We start from the raw sequence: 22944 nt of genomic DNA on the forward strand, positions 1-22944 counted from the left end.
ATCTTTAATGTAGCAGTCTTGCTGTCTCAACCTCAGGAGAGAGTCATGCACCAGAATTATGGCTTTATGAGTCACTGGCATTTATCCATATTGAAAAACTGGCCTGTAATAGATTGCTCAAAGCAGGTGTGTTAAATGAGAACAGAATAAGGTGGATAGAAGATGGATTTCTTAAAAAAAAAAAAAAAAAAAACTTAAGATTTAGAATCCAGGCCGAAGAAGAGAAAACTAAGTACTGCTCAGAAAGTAAGAGTACCAGAAGGAGGAAAGGTAACGGGAACCAAGGAAGAATCAAATTTCAAGAAAGAAAGCATAACCAGTGGTGATTTTAAAAATATATCACAAATAGATTTTTCTATTCCTTCAAAAAATTCCAAGCAACACCACAGTGGGAAACAGAGAGCAATTATTATTTCCATCTTCTTCCTACAGAACCCTTTCTTTGGATTTTTTGGATATCATGGATTTGGGGGCCGTCCTCCTTATTATTCAGAAGAGATGTTTGAAGATTTTGAAAAACCAAAAGAAGAAGATCCTCCTAAAACAGAGACTCCAGCCACAGATCCTTCTGTTAATTCAACAGTTCCTGAGACTAACTCTACCCAGCCAGGTGCACCCAGTCCCAGAGCGGGTCAAGGCGGAAATGACACCAGCCCAGCAGGAAACAATGGTCAGGACCCTAACACTGTGAGCAACCCTACAGTTCAAAACAACCCTGTAGTAAATGTTTCCGGCCAAGGAGTTCCAAGAAGTCAAACCCCGTGGAGACCAAGTCAGACAAATATTCATGAAAATTATCCATATCCTAACATTCGAAATTTTCCTGCAGGAAGACAATGGCATCCTACTGGTACCTCTATGGGGAACAGACGTAATGGGCCTTTTTACCGAAATCAACAAATTCAAAGGGCTCCTCGGTGGAACTCCTTTGTTTTGGAAGGCAAACAAGCAATTCGTCTAGGATATCCAATATATCGCAGAGCTTATGCCTCCACCGTAAGGGGCAATTATCCCAATTATGCAGGAAATCCAGTAAATTTCAGAAGAAAGCCTGCGGGGCCCAGTAAACAACCTGCGGGAACCATTGCCCCTCTGGGTCCCAAACATGGTACTACTGGCCACAATGAAAACATCCAAAATCCAAAAGAGAAGCCAGTAAGTCAAAAAGAAAGAATAGTCATTCCTACAAGGGATCCAAATGGCCCCTGGAGAAACTCTCAAGACTATGGAGTTACTAAATCAAACTATAAACTGCCTCACCCTGAGGGTAACATTCTAGTCCCAAATTTTAATTCTATAGATCAACATGAAAACTCTTATTACCCCAGAGGAGATTCCAGAGGAACCCCAAATTCTAATGGACAAACCCAAAGCCAGAATTTGCCCAAAGGGATTATTTTAGAACCAAGAAGAATTCCATATGAATCAGAAATTAATCAGCCAGAAATAAAGCACAGTACACATCAGCCTGTGTACCCTGAGGGATCTCCTTCCCCTGCAAGGGAACGTTTTCCTGCTGGAAGAAATACTTGGAACCAACAAGAAATCTCTCCACCTTTTAAGGAAGATCCTGGAAGGAAGGAAGAACACTTACCTCATCCTTCCCTTGGCTCTAGAGGACGTATTTACTACACTGACTACAACCCCTATGACCGCAGGGAAAACCCACCATACCTTAGAAGTAATAGCTGGGATGAAAGAAATGATCCTCCCAATACAATGGGGCAATCTGAAAATCCACACTATCCCATGAATACTCCAGATCCAAAAGAGACAATCCCTTATAATGAAGAAGGCCCAGCTGATCCAACTGGAGATGAACCTTTCCCAGGACAAACGACATGGGGTGTAGATGAGTCGAACTTTAAGACAGCCCCAACAGCTAGGTATGAAGGCAAGCAATATACCTCAAACCAACCAAAGGAATACTCTCCCTATTCCTTAGATAATCTACCAAAACCCAGGGAGTATTTTCCTTACGGTGAATTTTACCCCTGGAGCCCAGATGAGAACTTTCCATCATATAATACTGCTCCCACTATACCACTGCTTGTGGAGAACAGGGGCTATTATCCTACTAATGCTGTTGGACAAGAAGAAAACACTATGTTTCCTTCTTGGAATTCCTGGGACCACATGGTTCAAGTCCAAGGGCAGAAAGAAAGGAGGCCATATTTTACCAGAACTTTCTGGGGTCAGCCAACGAATCTACCCAAAGCCCCTGCTAGTCCACCATACCACAAGGAGAATCAGCCTTATTTCAGTAACTCCCCAACTGGGCTTCAGAAAGATCCAACATGGCATGAAGGTGAGAATTTGAATTATGGCATGCAAATCACTAGGTTAAATTCACCAGAGGGAGGACATTTGGCTTTTCCAGACTTAATTCCTCCACATTACCCAGGAAGTCAAAAAGAAACACGTCTATTTCACCTAAGCCAGCGAGGCCCTTGCTGTGCTGGTGGCTCCATAGGGCCCAAGGACAATCCACTTGCTCTACAAGACTACACTCTTTTTTTTGGTCTTGCACCAGGGGAAAACCAAGACACCAGCCCTCTCTATACAGACAGTCATACTAAGCATGAAAGATATACTATTTCCCCAACAAGCATCCTACCTGGCCAAAGAAACAGCTCAGAAAAAAGACTTCCTGGAGAAAGTCAAAACCCAAGTCCTTTCAGAGATGACGTGTCCACTCTGAGGAGGAACACACCATGTTCTATAAATAATCAATTGAGCCAAAGGGGAATTAGGCCCCTTCCTGAAGCCAGTTCCCTTCAATCAAAGAATATACCTTGCCTCAAAAGTGATCTTGAAGATGGAAACCATGTTTTGGAACAAACATTAGAAGGCAACCAGCTCAATGAAAGACCTGTTGATCTTACTCCTGAGCAGCTTGTTATGGATACACCTGATGAAGGTCCCAAGCCAGAAGGAATTCCAAGTGAAGTGCAAGGAAATGAGGGCAAAAGGCAGCAACAAAGACCATCTACCATACTAAAGTTACCATGTTTTGACTCCAAATTAACAAAGTATTACACCTCCAGCACTGGGACTCCATCTAGTCTTGGAAGGCAAGGCTCATTTGATGGGGATCCAATTATGCCTACTGAAATTCCTAACTCATTGGCTGAGTTAGCCACTGGGGCACAGTTTCAGAATATAAATGTAGACCCACTTAATGCAGATGATCACACTCCATTTGATCCTCTTCAAGTAGGGACCAATCCACAGGACCAGGTTCAAGACTGCTTACTACTTCAGGCCTAGGAATCATCTCCAGCAAGTATTCTCTGGGGAAGGAAAATACCTGCTATTCTACAGTGGTTTCCAGACATTTTCTCCCCCAAGACTTGATTAAGTATCTCACCTTCTTGGTGATCCTTGTTTTTCCCCACTCCAGCACAGGAGGCTGGGCCTCTGAGGTTTGCTAGAGTCAGTATTGTCACTAATTAGCACAGACTTTAAAAAAAAAAAAAAAGGAAGGCTCTGACCACCATTGCCCTGAAACTTGTAATCCACTTGTCTGGATTAGTTTCTTTGTGCTTGCTGATTCTTCCTTTTCCTCTCAAAGTTCCATACTTGCAAAATTGTCTGCATTTGCAAGACAGAAAAGCAGATGAACTTGCCATTTTATGTATGGAGATCTATACATCAATATAATCCTAATGCACTGTACTTTTTACTTCCTTGTGTTGGTCTTTTTCCTGGTTAATATTCTCTTTTGCAATTTTTCTTCCACTACCTCTTTCTTCACCTTTATCATTTCCTTTTTTAATCCTCCGTCTTTATTTCTATCAACCACTCTGTGTTTAGCTTTTTATTTTTCCTTCCCCATCTTGCACTCTCTCTTTTTATGTAGTAAGATACCTTTAACTATCACTAGTCTTTATATCCAATTTCTCAATTTTTTCTTCTTTTTTCTCAGCTTTCTGTTCTGTTTCCCAGTGTATCACTTGTCAATCTCTTTCTTCTCTGACTCCTTTCTTCATCTTTTTCTCTGCTATATCATTTGCATAACTTAAGACTGCATGGACATCTCACTTCCTCCTTGTGTTTACTCTAAATTCCATACTGATTTTTTTCTTGGCCCAGCCTAACCATCACTGCAGAACATATTTTGGAAATAGTAGACACTGATACATATTTTTATTTTTAATTTCGTATGGTCTTTACCAAGTAGACACACCTCAGTGAGAGGAACATATTCAAAAGGAAGAATAAGGGAAAAGAGGATATTTACCCAGACCTAGTAGCCTGGGGACAAGACTTAAGAAGGTAAAGAGGGAAGGACTCCCTCTCTTCAACTGAGCATCCTGATAAAAAAAAAGTAGGACTTGCCATACCCCATCATCAACTCATAATCTGCAGGATCTAGAGAATATCTTTAGGGTAATGCTATCCTAATAAGAGAAATACCCAAAGGTTAATTTCTTTAGTAGTACAGTATAAGTGGTCCTACCAGTGTATTCTACTACTTATTCTTCATGCCCTGGTAGAATTATTCACAGACACATTCTCTTTGTATCTTGTTTAAATAGTGTAAATTATTTTGTGAAGTAGATACTTCTATATTGCCTTGCTTAGAATACATCTAGGTGTTTTTTCTGTTTTTATTAATGGCACTTTGGCCTACTCTCTGTATATTCCTTCCCAGAGAGGAAGAATTATCCAAATTATCCAGAAAGTTACCTGTTGGCTCTTAGGAGTTTATTAGGAGAAAGTTTCCTAGGACAGATTTCATAAGAAGATCTCAGACCCTTGGGAAAATACGCTGAAAACTTCCTGAGAAAAGGAATCTTTCCCTTTGAGTCTTCTCGAGTCCCTGGCACAGTGTCTTGCATATAGTAGATAGCCAATAAATATTTATTGATTGGTTTTTAAACAGCTTTGAAAGCTCCCATGAAAATACCACAGTAAGCTTGTCCTGTGGGTACACCATCTGGGATGCTAAATGAGCCGCCATACTCCATAGCTTTATATACTCAGCAACATTTGCATTGTAGAATCTCAGGGTTTAGAGGTAGATTATCTAGGCCAGTCCACTAGTTGCTTAAATCCACCAGCACCACCACCAGATTTTAATCACATGTTGAAAAATTATTAACTTATTCTATCTACAACTGTCTCTCAAGAATTATCCTCATCAAAATAAAACTACATTGTTATGTTTCACTACTTCTTTTCAAATGATTTCTTTAATCTAGACACAAATACTTTCACTGTAAAACATTCATTCACTTCAGTATTTTCTCAAAATGCATAGATCATATATTTTTTGGCAGATATGTCGACTAATCTTTATCTATGAGGCACCACAGCTTTAATTTGTCATCTGAGACCACTGTAATATAAAATGTAAAAGCACAGTGGAACAAGAACATCTACTGAATTTGAGAATGCACAGTGAGAAAAGGGGGGAGGGAACATCTCTGTAGAAGACGACTCTTCATCTCACCACCATCATCACTACCACCACAGGCATTCTTCCATAAACCCAGACACCAGGGCTGAGTTTCTTAAAGAAATTATTTTGTGTGCCCTTGCTAAGCAAAGAATCAGCTCTAAGATGAAGGTGCACACAGTGGGGATGGCAGGCCTTGAAAGTGACCCCCTCTTGTCTTGAGTGCCCCCATCTGACCACCATGGCCCAATTTCTGTGCTGAGTTCCTATGTCTAGTGGTCATCACCTCCTGATTCTAAAATAACTAGATATATCCTGGTGATGACTCATTGATAAATTAAAGGAGAAAATAATATCTGAGGATAACAAACATAGGAAATAATTCAGCAAGACTAACAAATACTTGCTTTATAAGCTTTCTGTCTCATAGCCTATAATAGATCTCTCTAGGGGTACCTGGCCACTGAGCCAATTGGCCAGAGGAAGACATATATTTTTTTCACTTTGAGCAAAAAGCTAAATAGGATGATGAAATATAGGGTCGAACCACCCCTTAAACCTCAGCCTAGTAGCCATTATCACAGAGATTATTCCCTGGCTTTTTGGATTCCCTGAACTAACATCAGTCTTAACTTTATACATCTTAAAAGAAATTTACAAGACATGACATGTGAGTTACTTTTATCATTTGTTTTGACACATCTCTGGCCTCACTTAACTGGTCTCCCTCAGTCGTGACCCTGAGGACCGTAAAGAAGATTCATCTTGCCCTCAGGAAACCAAACTTTATTTCTAAAAACCCAAAAGGGAACTAGAAATAAAGGACTTGAAATCAATAGCTGTCTTTCCTTCACAAAACCTCAAAGGTTTCACTGTGACTCAGGCCAAGTATCCAGCTAAAACTCAGAAGAGCTGTACTTGGTAGAAAATAGGTAATCATCATTTCACAATGAGTTATAGTTCTTGGTTTGTCCATCTGTTCTTCCATGCCTCTGCACCTAATCCCTAGCCCCAAAACATCAGTCGCTGGATCTTCTTCTCTCTCTTTGAATTCACCATGAATAAACAGGTAACAAAACAGAATACCATGCTGATGGAGCAGGACTCTTCAAAAAAAGGAGCAAGGAGGAAACTAAGCTGTTGGTCAACACAGATATAACTGTGAAACAGATGAAGCTGCCCTCAGTGCCCCATCCCCTCCCCAATCAAAGATCCTCTGCCATCATAGTGCTCCATGTCATCTCCCTTAGGACACACATCCTTCATGTCTGTGCTGCATCAAAATGGGACAGTAATTTCCTCTGCACTTAATCAAATAACAGTGCCTCATTCCTTTCTGCACTGTATAAAGCAGGTATTTGCTATGGTTAACCTGGCAAAAACATTCCTTCTCCAGTGTTGGTTAACATGTAGGCATGCCCTTAAAGAGTGAGTCAAATCACACATATTTGGAGAAGAACACTGGTAGAAAACTTTGTTTGGTCAGGACCTTGTCAGTCCCTCAGCTATTAAACCATGTTGGCAACTGCCTCCTTTACCTAGGATTCAAGCTACTTTTGACAGTGTTGCATGCTACGCCAGAGTTTCTTAGGCATTCATGTGCACATGGATCTTTTTAAAATGCAGGCTTTGATTCTGTGATCTGGAGAGAGGCCTGCAATTCTGTATTATGAAAATACTCCCAGGTGATAATAAATCAGCCAGTTGGTATCAATAGATCAAAGTTGGAGTGGCAAAGTCCTAGGCTATTTCCTATAATTAAGGGATAACCGAACACTCAACAGAAAAGAAACAGAAAGGTGTTGATCACTGAAAAAATGGAGTATTACCAATTTGAGGGGGTTTGTATAAATGAAGCATGCAAGTGACAGGCTTGATAAGAGAACACAAAGAAAGAGGGGCAGGCCAATCCTGTCTCTATTCTTACAAGTATGTTATGCGTCTTCCTGTCTCTTTGCTTGGCTCGTGTAGTTCTACTCTAAAAAGTTCTATTCTATCCATGAAGGCCCTATTCCGTTAATACTATATCTCCTCCAAGATTAACCAGCCCTAAACTCCCCAGCTTCCCTTAAGGCTCACAGCACATAGTTTTTTATATTTAATCCCTCGCTGTTTTATATCATGTGCTGGTTTTTCCCAGTTAGTTCTACCTATAGAAGAGAGAAAGTGAGACTCAGTTCTTATTCATCTCACGTAACTATCCCTCACAATAACTGGCATTTTGCTGAGCACAGAGCAGATGCTAAATAAATGTCACTTTTCCTTTACACGTAAATGGATAGAAATTTAGAATTTCCCAAATTTTAATGTTATTGATTTAAAATAACAATTTTTCTAATTACCAAAATACATTCTCATCATAGACTATTTGGCAAATAATGAAAAGGTAAACAAATAAAAATAACACATAATTTCACTACCCAATGTTAATATTTTGGCCTATTTTCTCCTTTATATGTATATGGGAAGGAGATTTTGAAGTAATTATTTTATGAACTAGCTGACATTTCCCTCTTGACATTATGCAACAAATTTCCATACAATTAAAAATATTTAAAGCTTCATTTTTGTTGTCTGTAAAATATTCTGAAGTATATACTATATTATCATTCCCTTCAATGATGGACTTAAAAGTTTCTTACGAATTTTCACTATAATAAATAATGTTGTGATAAATATCTTTATGCCTCTTTGTCCATATTTCTGATTACTTCCTCAAAAGTGGAATTACTAGAGGAACTGATCTGGAAAATGTATTTTAGACATAACAAACTGAAAGAGAGCATCGGCTTTGGAGCCTCACAGTCTGGATCCAATGATCAGTTTTTCATGTACTATTTGTCAAACTTTAATAAAATCACTTTATCTCTTTGCATCTTAGTTTCATGATTTGTAAATGAAGAGAGTATTTATTTCACAAGGCACTTACAAGGATTAAATGAAATGTAATAAAATGTATATGCATTGTATTTCCTAAATCAACCACTAGGTGGAGATAAAGGTTTATATTAACAATTCTAAAGGAGAAGTTCTAAAGCAATTCCCGGGCAGCAGAGGCATTTGGGAAGTTTCTGCACCCTCTAATTTCTCCTGTGGTATCCGAGAACTGCTTAACCAGCATCTCTGAGAGTGGGGCTAAATGATCTGTCCTAAGGAGTTCTCCGGGTGAGTCTCACACACACTAAAGTTTGAGAATCACTGAATTAATACACATCCACATTTTTCTCTCATTTGTTGCCTGGGCAGAGAAAAGCCAAAAGACAATTAACCCACAATACCAACTAGAATTTATAGAAGGTTAGTGAGTGCTATATAAAGTTGTGCTTAATGATAAACATATACAATGGCATATATCCTTATTTTTATAAGACAGTTATTTTATGAGATATTTTATGAGAGAGCTATTTTTACTTCCATTTTTCAACCTTACATTGAATAAACTTGACCGTTAGTGACTTATTATTATTCCCTAAGTACTCTAAGCATAGAGTACTCTAAGCTAGGCCGTGGATTTACCCACTATACTATACTGCCACCCCCACAGCCTGTCTTGGTATTCTTGCCACACTCAATCATCAATGACTGGGAGCAGCCCATGGAACCTCATACAAAGGCAAAGACAAAGCAGAGATTCCTTTCACAGCTGTTTCATCTGCATTCACTCCTTATGAACTCCTGCTAAATTTCTCACTTAAATGTATGAATGAAACTACTAGACAGCATATTTAAAAGCAGAGATATCACTTTGCCGACAAAAGTACATATAGTAAAAGCTATGATTTTTCCAATAGTCACATATGGATGTGAAAAGGTTGTTTTCATTCCAGTCTCAAGAAGGGCAATGCCAAAGAATATTCAAACTACTGCACAATTGCACTCATTTCACATGCTAGCAAAGTAATGCTCAAAATTCCCTAAATCAAGATTCAACAGTACATGAACCAAGAACTTCCAGATGTTTAAGCTGGATTTAGAAAAGCCAGAGGAACCAGAAATCAAACTGCCAACATCTGCTGGATCATAGAAAAAGCAAGAAAATTCCAGAGAAACATCTATTTCTGCTTCATTGACTAGGCTAAAGCCTCTGACTGTGTGGATCACAACAAACTTTGGAAAATTCTTAAAGAGATAGGAATACCAGACCACCTTACCTGCCTCCTATATGCAGAAGAGAAGCAACAGTTAAAACCAGACATGGAACAACAGACTGGTTCCAAACTGCGAAAGGAGTGTCAAGGCTGTATATTATCACCCTGCTTATTTAACTCATATGCAGAGTGCATCAAGCGAAATGCTGGACTGGATGAAGTACAAGCTGGACTCAAGATTGCCAGGAGAAATGTCAATAACCTCACATATGCAGATGACACCACCCTTGTGGCAGAAAGGGAAGAAGAACTAAAGAGCCTTGATGAAAGTGAAACAGGAGAGTGAAAAAGTTGGCTTAAAACTCAACATTCAAAAAACAAAGATCATAACATCTGGTCCCATCACTTCATGGCAAATAGATGGAGAAACAATGGAAACAATGAGAGACTTTATTTTCTTGGGCTCCAAGATTACTGCAGATGGTGACTGCAGCCAAGAAATTAAGATGCTTGCTCCCTGGAAGAAAAACTATGACCAACCTAGACAGCATATTAAAAAGCAGAGACATTACTTTGCCAACAAAGTTCCGTCTAGTCAAAGCTATGGTTTTTCCTGTAGTCATGTAAGACGTGGACCATCAAGAAGGCTGAATGCCAAAGAATTGATGCTTTTGAGCTGTGGTGTTGGAGAAGACTCTTGGAGTCTGCTCGACTGCAAGGAGATCAAACCAGTCAATCCTAAAGGAAATCAATCCTGAATATTCATTAGAAGGACTTAGGCTGAAGCTGAAACTCCAATACTTTGACCACCTGATGTGAAGAGCCTACTCATCAGAAAAGACCCTGATGTTGGGAAAGATTCAGGGCAGGAGAAGTGGTCGACAGAAGATGAGATGGTTGTATGGCATCACTGATTCAATGGACATGAGTTTGAGCAAACTCCAAGAGATAGTGAAGGACAGGGAAGCCTGATGTGCCACAGTCCACGGGGTAGCAAAGAGTTAGACACAACTGAGCAACTAAACAAACAGAAAAGGCTTTAATCACTCTTTAGTAGCTCTCATTTAAGAGTCACCAACTACTCTAGATTTATACTGAATGAGTTATTTCTTAATAAAGCACTTAGCCTAGTGCCTAGCAGTTGGCATAAGTGTGAAATTGTTATTAATATGATAATCCGAGAGTATAATTATATGCAGAGTACATCATGAGAAATACTGGGCTGGAAGAAGCACAAGCTGGAATCAAGATTTCCGGGAGACATATCAATAACCTCAGATATGCAGATGACACCACACTTATGGCAGAAAGTGAAGAGGAACTCAAAAGCCTCTTGATGAAAGTGAAAGAGGAGAATGAAAAAGTTGGCTTAAAGCTCAACATTCGGAAAACAAAGATCATGGCATCTGATCCCATCACTTCATGGGAAATAGATGGGGAAACAATGGAAACAGTGTCAGATTTTATTTTGGGGGGCTCCAAAATCACTACAGATGGTGATTGCAGCCAGGAAATTAAAAGATGCTTACTCCTTGGAAGGAAAGTTATGACCAACCTAGATAGTACATTGAAAAGCAGAGACATTACTTTGCCAACAAAGGTCCCTCTAGTCAAGGCTATGGTTTTTCCAGTGGTCATGTATGGATGTGAGAGTTGGACTGTGAAGAAAGCTGAGCCCCGAAAAATTGATGCTTTGGAACTGTGGTGTTGGAGAAGACTCTTGAGAGTCCCTTGGACTGCAAGGAGATCCAACAAGTCCATTCTGAAGGAGATCAGCCCTGGGTGTTCTTTGGAAGGAATGATGCTAAAGCTGAAACTCCAGTGCTTTGGCCACCTCATTCAAAGAGTTGACTCATTGGAAAAGACTGATGCTGGGAGGGATTGGGGGCAGGAGGAGAAGGGGACAACAGAGGATGAGATGGCTGGATGGCATCACCGACTCAATGGATGTGGGTTTGAGTGAACTCCGGGAGTTGGTGATGGAGAGGGAGGCCTGGCATGCTGCAATTCATGGGGTCGCAAAGAGTCGGACATGACTGAGCGACTGAACTGAGAGTATAATTAAATTTCACAAAGAAGGAAGATTTCCAGTTGGCATTTAATGAGGCAGTTATACTGGCATAGAGATCTCTTCTATAAGAATCTTCAACATGGCACCAAAAACTTTTTCTGTTGGGTATGCAGAGAAACTAAGGCCAAGATGGAAAAAAAAAAAAACAGAGAAGCCTCTTCAGAAACAGTCTTCCTCTAAAAGTTCACATCATAAGGAAAAAAAACTGTAACTATATGAGGTGATGCTGCTGATAAGTCACTTCAGTCGTATCCGACTCTGTGCGACCCCATAGACAGCAGCCAACCAGGCTCCCCCGTCCCTGGAATTCTCCAGGCAGGAACACTGGAGTGGGTTGCCATTTCCTTCTCCAATGCATGAAAGTGAAAAGTGAAAGTGAAGTCACTCAGTCGTGTCCGACTCTTCAAGACCCCATGGACTGCAGCCTATCAGGCTCCTCCGCCCATGGGATTTTCCAGGCAAGAGTACTGGAGTAGGGTGTCATTGCCTTCTCCTGGATGTTAACTAAACTTATCATGGTAACCATTTCACAATAGGTAAGTATGTGAAGTCCTTCTGTTGTATACCTTAAAACTTATATCTCAGTAAAACTGGGGGAGAAGTCTCCTATAAATTCTCAGAACATTTTGAAATCTATTTCTTTGATTTATGCAATTCTGCCAAGTGACTATAATTATGTACATGTCTTTTTTCTTCATCTAAGCTGTACTCATATTCATTCATTCAACAAATATTTATTGAGCTCCATTACACACCAGACACCCTTCCACCCTTCCCAGTGCTGGGGACATATCAATGGGCAAAATAAAAATGGCTGTCTTCGTGGAGCTTATACAGTTGTTAGGGTAGACAGCATAAACATAATATATAAGTAAATTATGTAGTCTGCCAGAGGGTGATAAGTACATGGGGCGGAATAAACCAAGATAAGGGGATGGGATTCGCAATTTTTTAAAAGCGGTCAGGATGAATTTCATGGAGAAAATCATTACCAAAATGAACTGGGGTCCAACTGAGCAGAGTTCTAGAAAGTGAGTAGTGATAGTGACTATCACAGCTCAATCACCAAAAATCTAGCAGAGTTCCCTGCATGTGGTAAATAATCAATGATTGTGTGCTGATTAAATAAAGTTCAAGGTCTTGTCTAAAACATACCAAATTGAAGACTGGACAAGAATGATTTGTCTTTAGCATGTCAAAACTAAGATTCCTACTGAAGCACCAGTGTCAGAGCCTTATCCCTAAAAGAAAACACTAATCAGTACGAGCACAGTGGAAGTTATTAAAAATGACTATTACCCTTGGAGGAAAAAACAAAAACATAACAATGTCTCTTCAAGAAACTGATTTTACTAATCAGCCTCTCATTACTTTAAACTCAGAGTCAGCATTTACTTTCCACAGTACCCTTACATATTTATGCCAATTGGTCTTGACTTTGTGCCATAAAGTATATATGTGCCATAATAAACATATTTGTCAGAAGGGACTTTGTCTTTTTATTTAGTTTTAGGTATAAAATGACAAAGCTATCTCAAATATCATGTTTGAACTTAGTGATTAATGCATAATTAGATTATACTTATAACCTGTTTCTCAGTAATAAATGATATTTTAACTTACATACAGCAAAGTTAACACAAGCAAACTTTTTACCAATAAATTATTTCACACAGGTATATGCTTATGAATCTATTTAATTGTTCAAACTGTGCTAGAGAATACATATTTTGGAGTACATAATTTGTTAGATTTAGTTACAACAGAGGTGATTTCAATGGGAATTTCTTATACTGTCCTACTTATTAAAAAAATTTTTATCATTTGCTCCCAAATCTGTTATATCAAAATGTATTTTTGAATTATACATTTAATTATGTCACTTTCAGCTAATTTATTTCATAAATATTAGAGATCTCATTTTAAATTATTTTATGAATATTTCCAAAACATGTTTTCTAATTATTATTTTTATAGTGAAGACAAATAATTGACCTATATTTATATATAAATATTCTCTGCACAGTGATATTTTTTAAAGAGAATAATACAGAAAGTGCAAAAGCTCAGGCTCTCTAGGGCAAAGCCAAAAAAAAAAAAAAAAAAAGCAAAATTTAATTATGCCTCCTGATTTTTTACTTTTTGAATTTTATTTTCTCCCCTCATCTATTTTTTTAAATGCTAGAAATTTACCTTAAAAACATTAACAGTGTTACTATTTCAATTATTTGCCAGTGGTAGGGGTGGGGTAGTTAATTTTATATTATTCCCACCCCAAAAAAATCATGGTTTCAAATTCATCAGGAGTAAATACATTAACTACCTGCAATCAAAATGGAGAGCCCTTCAAGATAAGCAGTTGTGCAGCCAGCATGACTTGCGTTAGTCAGGATAGCAGGAATCCGGGGTCAGAGCTGTCTCCACCATTTTGGTCTGACCACGGTAACTAAGTTTGACCCTGTTTGTGTAGCACTTGTTTCTGTCATAGGTGTAACAGGTCTCAGCGTCACTATCACAGATATTGCTCTGGCTGGCAGTGACTACTTGATCTTCCAGCTCCACTTCTGTAGTGTCACATTTTTTGCACCTGAAAAACAAATACACACATTAGACACTCCCCATCAAATGTTGCCTCAGAATCTGAGTGACTATACACTTCTATCCAAAATCAGTTAGTTCTGACAAAGGATGACTCCTTTCAGACTTCAACTTCTCTATAATACAGAATTATTGATGTAATTTTTCAACCTTTAATTGAAAGTAAGCAATGAATTAATATATATGATTGTGTACACTATTCAGTAACTTCCACTCTGTTAAATTTATTCCCAACTGTATAGTAGGATTAAATTAATTATTTACAGTAATGAAGAAGGAAGGTGTTTTTTTTTCATGTTGGATTCTATGGTTTCCAAAGAAACACCTGCATGTTAATGGGTCTGAATTATTGAACTAAAAAGACAAATTGGTCCTTCTTGTACTAATGGAAATAATTTTGTCTTTAGAATAAATTTAGAGCTAACCTTTATTTATGAAATTTTATGAATTTGTGATGCCTAATAATTAACATGGGCTTCCCTGGTGGCTCAGACAATAAAGAATTCAACTGCAGTGTGGGGGACCTGGATTCAGTTCCTGGCTTGGGAAGATCCCATAGAGGATAGCATAGCAACCCACTCCAGTATTCTTGCCTGGAGAATCCCCATGGAGAGAGGGGCCTGGCAGGCTACAGTCCATGGGGTTGCAAAGAGTCGGACACAACTGAGGACAGGACAGCACAGCAATAATTAACATATGAATTAATATATTCAAAAGTTCAAACGATATTGGTAAATGTTTATACCCCAATATGTTTTCAAAAACATTCTTACTAACAAGTTTAATGAAAAGTTATTGACTTAGGTATCTTTATTAGTGTGAAGGAAAATCTCTTACAGGTCAGACAGATGGTACACAAATTTGGTTCTCATTGGTGAGGTAGGATCAGAGATATTCTCCCTGCTGTTCAGAGGAACACTAAAAAAAAGAAAAAGAGAAAACGAAGAATAATGAAATTAGCAGATACTGCTGTTTTTGGTAATAGGTATATTGCTAGGACATTACTTACTATTTCATTCAGACATTTAGGACATTTAGCACTCTATAAACACTCTTTAGTAACACTATTACTCACATTTCACAATAATTGCTACATTTTAAACAATTTCATTCAAAATAAACCTCACAACAACTCCTCTATCAATTATCTTTTATTACTTGGTAAATCCCTGGTTTTCCTTTAAAAATAAGCTCAAGTTTTACTTTCTCTTACTTTTTTTTACCTTGATCCCATTTCTACCCCTCAGTAAACTTCTCATCTGTAGTCTCATTAATGTTTCATATACTCTTACTATACTGCCATATTATAGTTGCTTACCTACAGAATAGCTGTTTCTAGATTCTATAAATTCCTTGAGCCAAAAACACTTACACATCCCAGTGCCTTGCTATAGGTGTGTCATATAGAATATGTCCAATATTTGTGAATGAATGGACAGTAAGATACTAAGGATCACATTTTAGAAATGTAGTAATTACAAATCAGAGAGGTTGGTGACCTACTCAAATTCACACAAGTACTAAGTAGTAAAGCTGGAACTGGAATCCAGACCTTTTGATTTGGAGGTTTTCCATGAAAAATTAGATAACACATCAACTAGTTCAGATGATTTCATTAACTTTTACATTTTTTCATCTATGTCATCATTCCTCTTCACATGCACTGCTCCCTACCAAAAGATTCCCCCAAACCTCAGGTTTTCCTAACTCAGTATTTAGCAACATTATCCACATATGTGTCCAAGCTAAAACTTTGGATTGTATCCCTCAGTCTTCCCTCTCTGTCACCACCTAGGTCTGAATCCATCTCACAGTTCAACTGGCTCTAACACTTTGCATCTTTGAACTTGATTCAGGACACCACCCTTCTCTCCTAATTTGTAGCAATACCTTCCTTCAGTCTTGACCCCTCCCATGTGTTGGCCACATTATTGCCAAAACAGTCTTTTTAAACTACAAGCCTAATTTCCTTCTCTGCTTAAAGCCTACAGTGTCTCCCCACAGAAAACAAGGTAATCATTAAGACGGCATAGAAGGCACTGCATGATGTACCTCTAACTCTCCAGCCTCATCTCTCTTTAACCTCATCTCATCGCTAACCACACCACCCTCTTTACACCATGTGTCAGATGTAAACAACTGCTTGCTATCGTACAAAACTTACCAGGATTTTCTCATCTCTAAGTGTTAAAGATAACAAAAACAGTAGTAGCCCTGACATTTACTAAAAACTTACAGTCTACCTGGTACTATGATGAACATGTTAACATGATGATCTCATACAATTGTCACAGAAACCCTGATTCCTTTTCTTGGAATTATCTGCTTTCCCTATCAACTCTGTCATCACCCACACACATTTCTACTACTTACTCCAAATACCCTCTCCTACCTCCCCCTGCCTCTCTCCCACTTTCCCCAGGGACTAGCCTCGGCGCCCCTCTTTGTGCTCCTGTAACATCCTATACCTATTCCTGTCACTGCATTTACAATATTGCATTGTAAATGCCCTTTCAGTTATTTACAGCTTCCTACTAGACTGTACATTCTTTGATGGCACGGGCTGTTTTATATAAATTATTGTATCCCCAGCTCCAATCCTCAGTGGCTTTCAGAAGCACTCGATAAATGTTTGTCAAATTAATAAACAAATGAATGAACATATCTATTCTTTATTACATTACAAAATCTCTAGTAATATCAGAAAATGCTTTAAATAATGAGAAAAGTAAGAGAACAGACACATAAGTAAGAGAACAGTGTTTCACTGAGGACTACTGTTCTGAGTGCTTTTATATATTATCATATTTAATCCTCACAACCCTATGAAGTATATGTGTATATATACATACCTATACATATCCCTTTTTTTCAGTTTAGGGAACAGGCTCAAATTAGTTAAGTAACTTGCCCAAAGTCATAACATCATTAAGTGATGGAGTTGGGAATAATGCCACAATGACACAGCAATGATAATAGAACTTTCAGAAATAAGATTAAAGAAGCATCAATATACATCAGGGAAATGGCATGAAGTTACTGAACTGCCTGATTTCAGTAAATAAAATATCATTAAAAGGATCATGTCGTTAAAAAAAAAAAAAAAGATAAATCAGAGAATCCTGGAGTATCATTTTAAATCTGCCCTTGGAGATTTAAATATAAGAGACACACTCCTCTTCAACACTGTTTAGATGCCAGTGTCATTGATGCCATTCTCTTAAGATACACGCTTCTCCAATTATTCTATCCTTAACAGGGAACTGGGGCTTCTCTTGTAGCTTAGTCGACAAAGAATCTGCCTGCAGTGCAGGACACCCAGGTTCAATCCCTGGGTTGGGAAGATCCCCTGGAGAAGGAAATGGCAACCCACTCCAGTATCCTTGCCTGGAAAATCTCAGGGAAAAAGAAGCCTGGTGGGCTGCAGTCCATGGGGTCACAAAGAGTTGAGCACGACTGAGTGACTAATACTTACTTACTTAACAGGGAACTAAGTGTTATGGACTTGAGTGGTCAAAGAAAACTTGCTCAAGGAAGTGATGTCTAAGCTAAGACATGCAGGCTGAAGAGTTAACCAGGCTAAGAGGGGTGCAAGAAAGAGTCCTTCAAGCAGAGGAACTAGATTATGCAAAAACAAAGAGGAAGAAAGAGGTACTGCAACATACTGAATTTTTAAACATAAAATGAAAAAGAAGTGGCCATGGAAGAGCTTGAGAGTTATGCTGAGCACTGTAGGTTAGGCTGAAACATTCGTAATTTATCCTAGTAACAACATTGGGGGAACCAGCAAAAGGATTTTAGGAAGGGTAGTGGCATAATGATAACTGGCACATAGGTTAGGTGAATAAATAACAGTAAATATTTTTTGAAAATGTGCCAGGAACTACATAGTCTTTTTTTTTTTTTACATAGTCTTTAAAAGGAATAGATCTCAATTTATCTTTACAATAACCCGATGAACACATATTATTTTCCTATTAATATTTAGAGATGAGAAAGTTCAAGTTTAGAAGGGTTAAGTAACTAGCATACCATAGCACATAGCTACTAATATTTAGTGACAGCCAGAACTCAAAACAAATTCATAAGCATATTATACTTCTCCTATTGATTACATGGGATTTAATGCTATGATCTGTTTCAATAAGAGGTATTTGATTCAGGACAGAAACTATTCAAAGTAGTAGAAGTACTTCACAAAGGAGACATTAATGTCTGGATCCAATAGAAATCTCAGTTCTTAAATATTATTAGTGTTTTTGCTGTTGAATAAGACTCATAGTTTATAACTTAAGACTATGTGTGAAATGAAATGAGTATCTGAAGTCCAATATACAAGTGGAGATGAAATCAATGTAGTAAATTTAATTAGTCTACCGTACTTTTATGCAGACAGATGAAGTTGAATACAAGGTGAAGTACTTTGTGGTCCATATATGGTGCAAAACAAGCCTTTTAAAATTATCTCAAGTTTCACTTTGAACTGATCAAGGGCAAATATAAGTTCTGATTCAAACTGAAATAACTCCATATAAACAGGGCATGTTGATGACTAGATCCGAACCTTCAGTTATTATTTGATGTAGCTGACTGGTTTTAGGTTGCCTGGAAACGTCTGTCTCTGCTCCCAACTATATAATTGGCTTAAGCCCATTACCCAGATTCAACCTCATGTAAGCCATTATACAGGCTTCCTGGTGGCTCAGAGGTTAAAGCGTCTGCCTGCAATGCGGGAGACCAGGGTTCGATCCCTGGGTCGGGCAGATCCCCTGGAGAAGGAAATGGCAACCCACTCCAGTATTCTCGCCTGGAAAATCCCATGGACGCAGGAGCCTGGTGGCCTACAGTCCACGGGGTCGCAAAGAGTCAGACACGACTGAGCGACTTCACTTAAGCTGTTATACTTAGGCTTCCCAGGTGGCGCTAGTGGTAAAGAACCCACCTGTCAATGCAGGAGACACAAGAGACTTGGGTTCTTTCCTGGAGGAGGAAATGGTAACCCACTCCAGCATTCTTGCACGGAGAATCCCATGAACAGAGGAGCCTGACAGGCTACAGTCCATGGCGTCACCAGAGTCAGAAATGACTTAGCGACTAAATAACCACCACAAATGTTACCCACCGAAAAGAGAAGCAAAGATATAGATATCACATGCAAACAACCACTAATATCAGAAAGTATCTGCTTACAAAATGAAAATATGAAGCACGAAATACCACATACATAATTCTGACGTTTCTCTCCACAATGTCTTGACTAGGATCTTCAGCAGAAGGGATGATCCTGGAAGTAATCCGGGCACACTTACATTTGTTGTCAACAACAATCCTTTCATTTTCATCTTGGGCTTGAAAGATAAATATTTTAAGAAGAAAGGTAACCAAAAGTCTAATTTCATACTTTGTATCAAGTTAATTTATCACCCTCCCCAACAGAAAACTTAAGTTTATTGGCTGATCAGTTTCAGCTTTCTCCATTTTTCCTCTTTCCTAACCTAAACTAGCTAAGTGGAATCTCACAGCATAGTGAAGGAAATACAGATGAACTCCAAAAGGAATTTTCTCATTTTTCCTTGGACCAGTCTACAGGAACATGAACTGAAAGAAATCTGGTTTTAATCAAATGCTTTTAATGGAGGCACAACCCTCTGAATGATAGAGCTTTGTAAAAAAATTAGTGCCAAATGCCAAAATGAGAGAGAAAACAAACATCTAGACTGAATTTCTCTCGGACTAGAGATATTTATTCAAAAGTGAACAAATAAACCGGTTTTTTATTCAAAAGTGAACAAATAAACCGGTTTTTTGTAATAAAAACACCCTTCCTGAACACCCATTCATACTTTTTTCCCCTTATGCTAAGAACATGCACATTTTCCTCGAGATAACCTAATTTGCTAAGACTTTCAAATTCTCCATTAAAATTTCCCTAAATTTAATTATATTCTTCCTTTTCATAATAACAATCAGGTTTATGGCATAATGATTTAATTCATTAAGGATAAGACTTATTTTTAAAGATATAGTATCTATAGACGTAAAGTGCTATAAACTTGCTAAAACAGTTTAGAATATGTTGTTAGGTAGAAGTTCTATTTAATCTAATATGCATGTGTACAGAAAAAAATAACAAATGAGCAAATCACAAATAACTATTAAAGCTGTAACTGTAAATGTCAACATTTACTGTCCAATCTGAATATTAGATAAAATGTCTGGTAAGTGCTGCAAAGAATTAACAAAATTTCTTATTATCTGTACTTAGATCAACTAACAGATATTTGAGGAAGTAACAATAAATAGCTTTATTTAACAGTGATAATTAAACAATAATAATGATATTAAATCTTTTTTATTCCTATAATTTTAGCTAAGTGACCTTTAAAATTTCCTTCCATCAAATCTCAATTTAAAAAATAGACTTAGCACATTAATTCAAGTTATAAAGGTTAAATGATAAGGAAATAAATTGTAACTGGACATCTAATTATTCCTGATCTCAGAGCAGAAAGGACCTAACTGCAGTATTTCAGTCTTAATGATACAGTCATTACAAAAACAATTTAAGATCATTGTTATTGTACTTATAATTGTTTTAAGTACTTTATAATGCACTATTATGTCCTTATTCATAAGTTCCTGATAAATCTTCTGATAAAAGTCTTACGGTATTCGAGAAAAACCATTATGAAGCCAATTTAAGATAATAATATAATTCTTAATTTTTTGAAAAGAGTAAGATGATTTAAAAGGTGTCCTCTTCCCTACTCTTGTATTAGTGACTTTTAAATGTTTTTCTCATTAAAATACAAATAAGCAGGCAATACCTGACCAAAAATATAGATGGAGTTGAGTATATGATGACTATTAAGTCTTAAATAGAAAATATATACGTTTTGTTTGTGGCACATGTTATATTTTCTTGCCAGAAACCTAGGGGGAAAGTATCTTTACTGTTATTATATAAGAATACTAGGTAGCCTAATATACCTACCAGGAAAATGTAAAAATACATTTAACTCACCAAGGCTTATAAGAGTCTAACTTCTGTTTCATCAACAGGAAATATTTTTCCTAATACACCTGTTATTATAGACTATGCCTTACTTTATTCCAAGAACACCTGAGACAGAGTAGGTGGCTCAATAAATATTTATCAAATAACTTAATTCAGTTCAAGTGAGAAAACAGACAACACATACTAGTTATGAATGTAATGAGTTTACCAAAAAGGTGATTCTCTTATATAGGCAGAATGGTGTCAGATGGCCTGAGTTCCACCTACCACATGCTTGTTGTGTGACCTTAGGTAAGTTACTTCACCTCTTTAAACTTCAATGGGCTCAAGGATATGTCAGAAATAATGATAGTACATACCCTCAAATGGTTACTGTGAGAATTAAATGGAATAGAATATGTAAAGCAGTTAGCATAACATCTAGAATATAGTATGTACTAATAAGTTACAGCTCTTTTATATATAAATGGCTATATATATTCCATGTATATGTTTATAGGTATATAAATATGTTCATAAACACATGTATTTTTATATATAGGTACATATATTATACATGGTTTACTACTGCTATCTTTATGTTTTAAATATTATTAGAAAATCATTATTCTTAATACTAAATTAATGAAAAGTATATGTAAAATTACTATTCTTAATTACATCATACTGTCCTGAAAGAACAATAAGCTCAAAAAAAAAAAAGGAATAAACTCAGTAAGTCTTAAAACAATATATATCAAATTATATCATTTCTAATTCACATACCTTTCTAGATGAAAATTATTAACACTATACTTTTATATTCAGAAAATAATCCACTTCTACAATAGTTTGAAAAGTTAATAAACAAGATAACTGAAGTTCAGCCATCAAGTTCCAGGAAATGTGTACAACATTAAATATTGTTAAAGGGTCATAATAAATTTGTAGGCTTGGATCCAGGAAAGTTGTTAGAACTAATACCAGCCTCTCTGGGGAAATAAAATCCTAATGCACTCTATATTGTATTTACAACAATTATTACCTCATTTCTCCAGACTATAAATTTGAGACACTCAAGGAGAGAATTCTGATTTTCAAGATTCAATATGGGTATTTGCATAGTATAACTATCTATACTTATCTAAAAATTATCTATTTTATTTTCTAAGTTTTAATAGGCAGACATAAAAGAGAAAAAAGAATGAAAAGAATTACAATGAGTCTTGTCCATGTTAAAGACTACTGCCCATACAAAGATTAAGACATGTTAGAAGAACATAGCCAGCTAGGTGTCCAACCAAAACACAAACATAAATGTTTAATCTGAAGAACAGATCTATATTCTATTTTTCCTTTTACCTGGGTTCATGCTCAAAATACCACATACCTGTCACAAGAACACCCATAACAAAAATGGCCAGGACTCCCCAAAAAAGCAAACAATTCTTCATCTTGACTTCACTTCTTTTGAAAAACTGGAGCTAAGAAGTCAGGGTTAAGGTGTGTGAGCTATAAGGAGTGTGCAAATGATGGGGCTTCTGCTTTCTTAAAATAACACTCCAGGCAGCTAACAAACTAAGATCACAACTGCGGTTGAACTCTGCAATTTAGTGTGTGGTCAGGATGTCAAAATAACTATCAACCACTTAAAAGTCTTAAGTGGTTGATAATTGTTTTGACATCTAAATAACATTTATTATAACACTCAAAAAAAGAAAACACAGTAAATAGAAGTTAGCTGGATATATTTTTAAGCCATTATTTCCTTGAAAAATAAACTCGG

General features: G+C 37.2%; 2 protein-coding genes across 2 annotated transcripts; one reads left to right on the forward strand and one right to left on the reverse strand.

Annotated features, from left to right (window-relative positions):
* Positions 1 to 432: 432 nt before the first annotated feature.
* On the forward strand, positions 433 to 3784 carry ENAM (enamelin). Its single transcript, XM_005897045.2, has one exon. It carries the CDS (start codon positions 499 to 501, stop codon positions 3268 to 3270), a length of 2772 nt encoding a protein of 923 aa, XP_005897107.2. The 5' UTR covers positions 433 to 498; the 3' UTR covers positions 3271 to 3784.
* A 9458-nt stretch (positions 3785 to 13242) lies between these two features.
* JCHAIN (joining chain of multimeric IgA and IgM) lies at positions 13243 to 22707 on the reverse strand. The gene is made up of 4 exons (XM_005897046.3): positions 22549 to 22707; positions 19386 to 19509; positions 14999 to 15079; positions 13243 to 14150 (listed from the first exon to the last, which is right to left on the reverse strand). Exons 1-4 carry the CDS (start codon positions 22610 to 22612, stop codon positions 13946 to 13948), a joined length of 474 nt encoding a protein of 157 aa, XP_005897108.2. The 5' UTR covers positions 22613 to 22707; the 3' UTR covers positions 13243 to 13945.
* Positions 22708 to 22944: the final 237 nt, after the last annotated feature.

The sequence above is a fragment of the Bos mutus genome, chromosome 6, assembly GCF_027580195.1.
Source record: "Bos mutus isolate GX-2022 chromosome 6, NWIPB_WYAK_1.1, whole genome shotgun sequence".
Lineage (NCBI taxonomy): Eukaryota > Metazoa > Chordata > Mammalia > Artiodactyla > Bovidae > Bos > Bos mutus.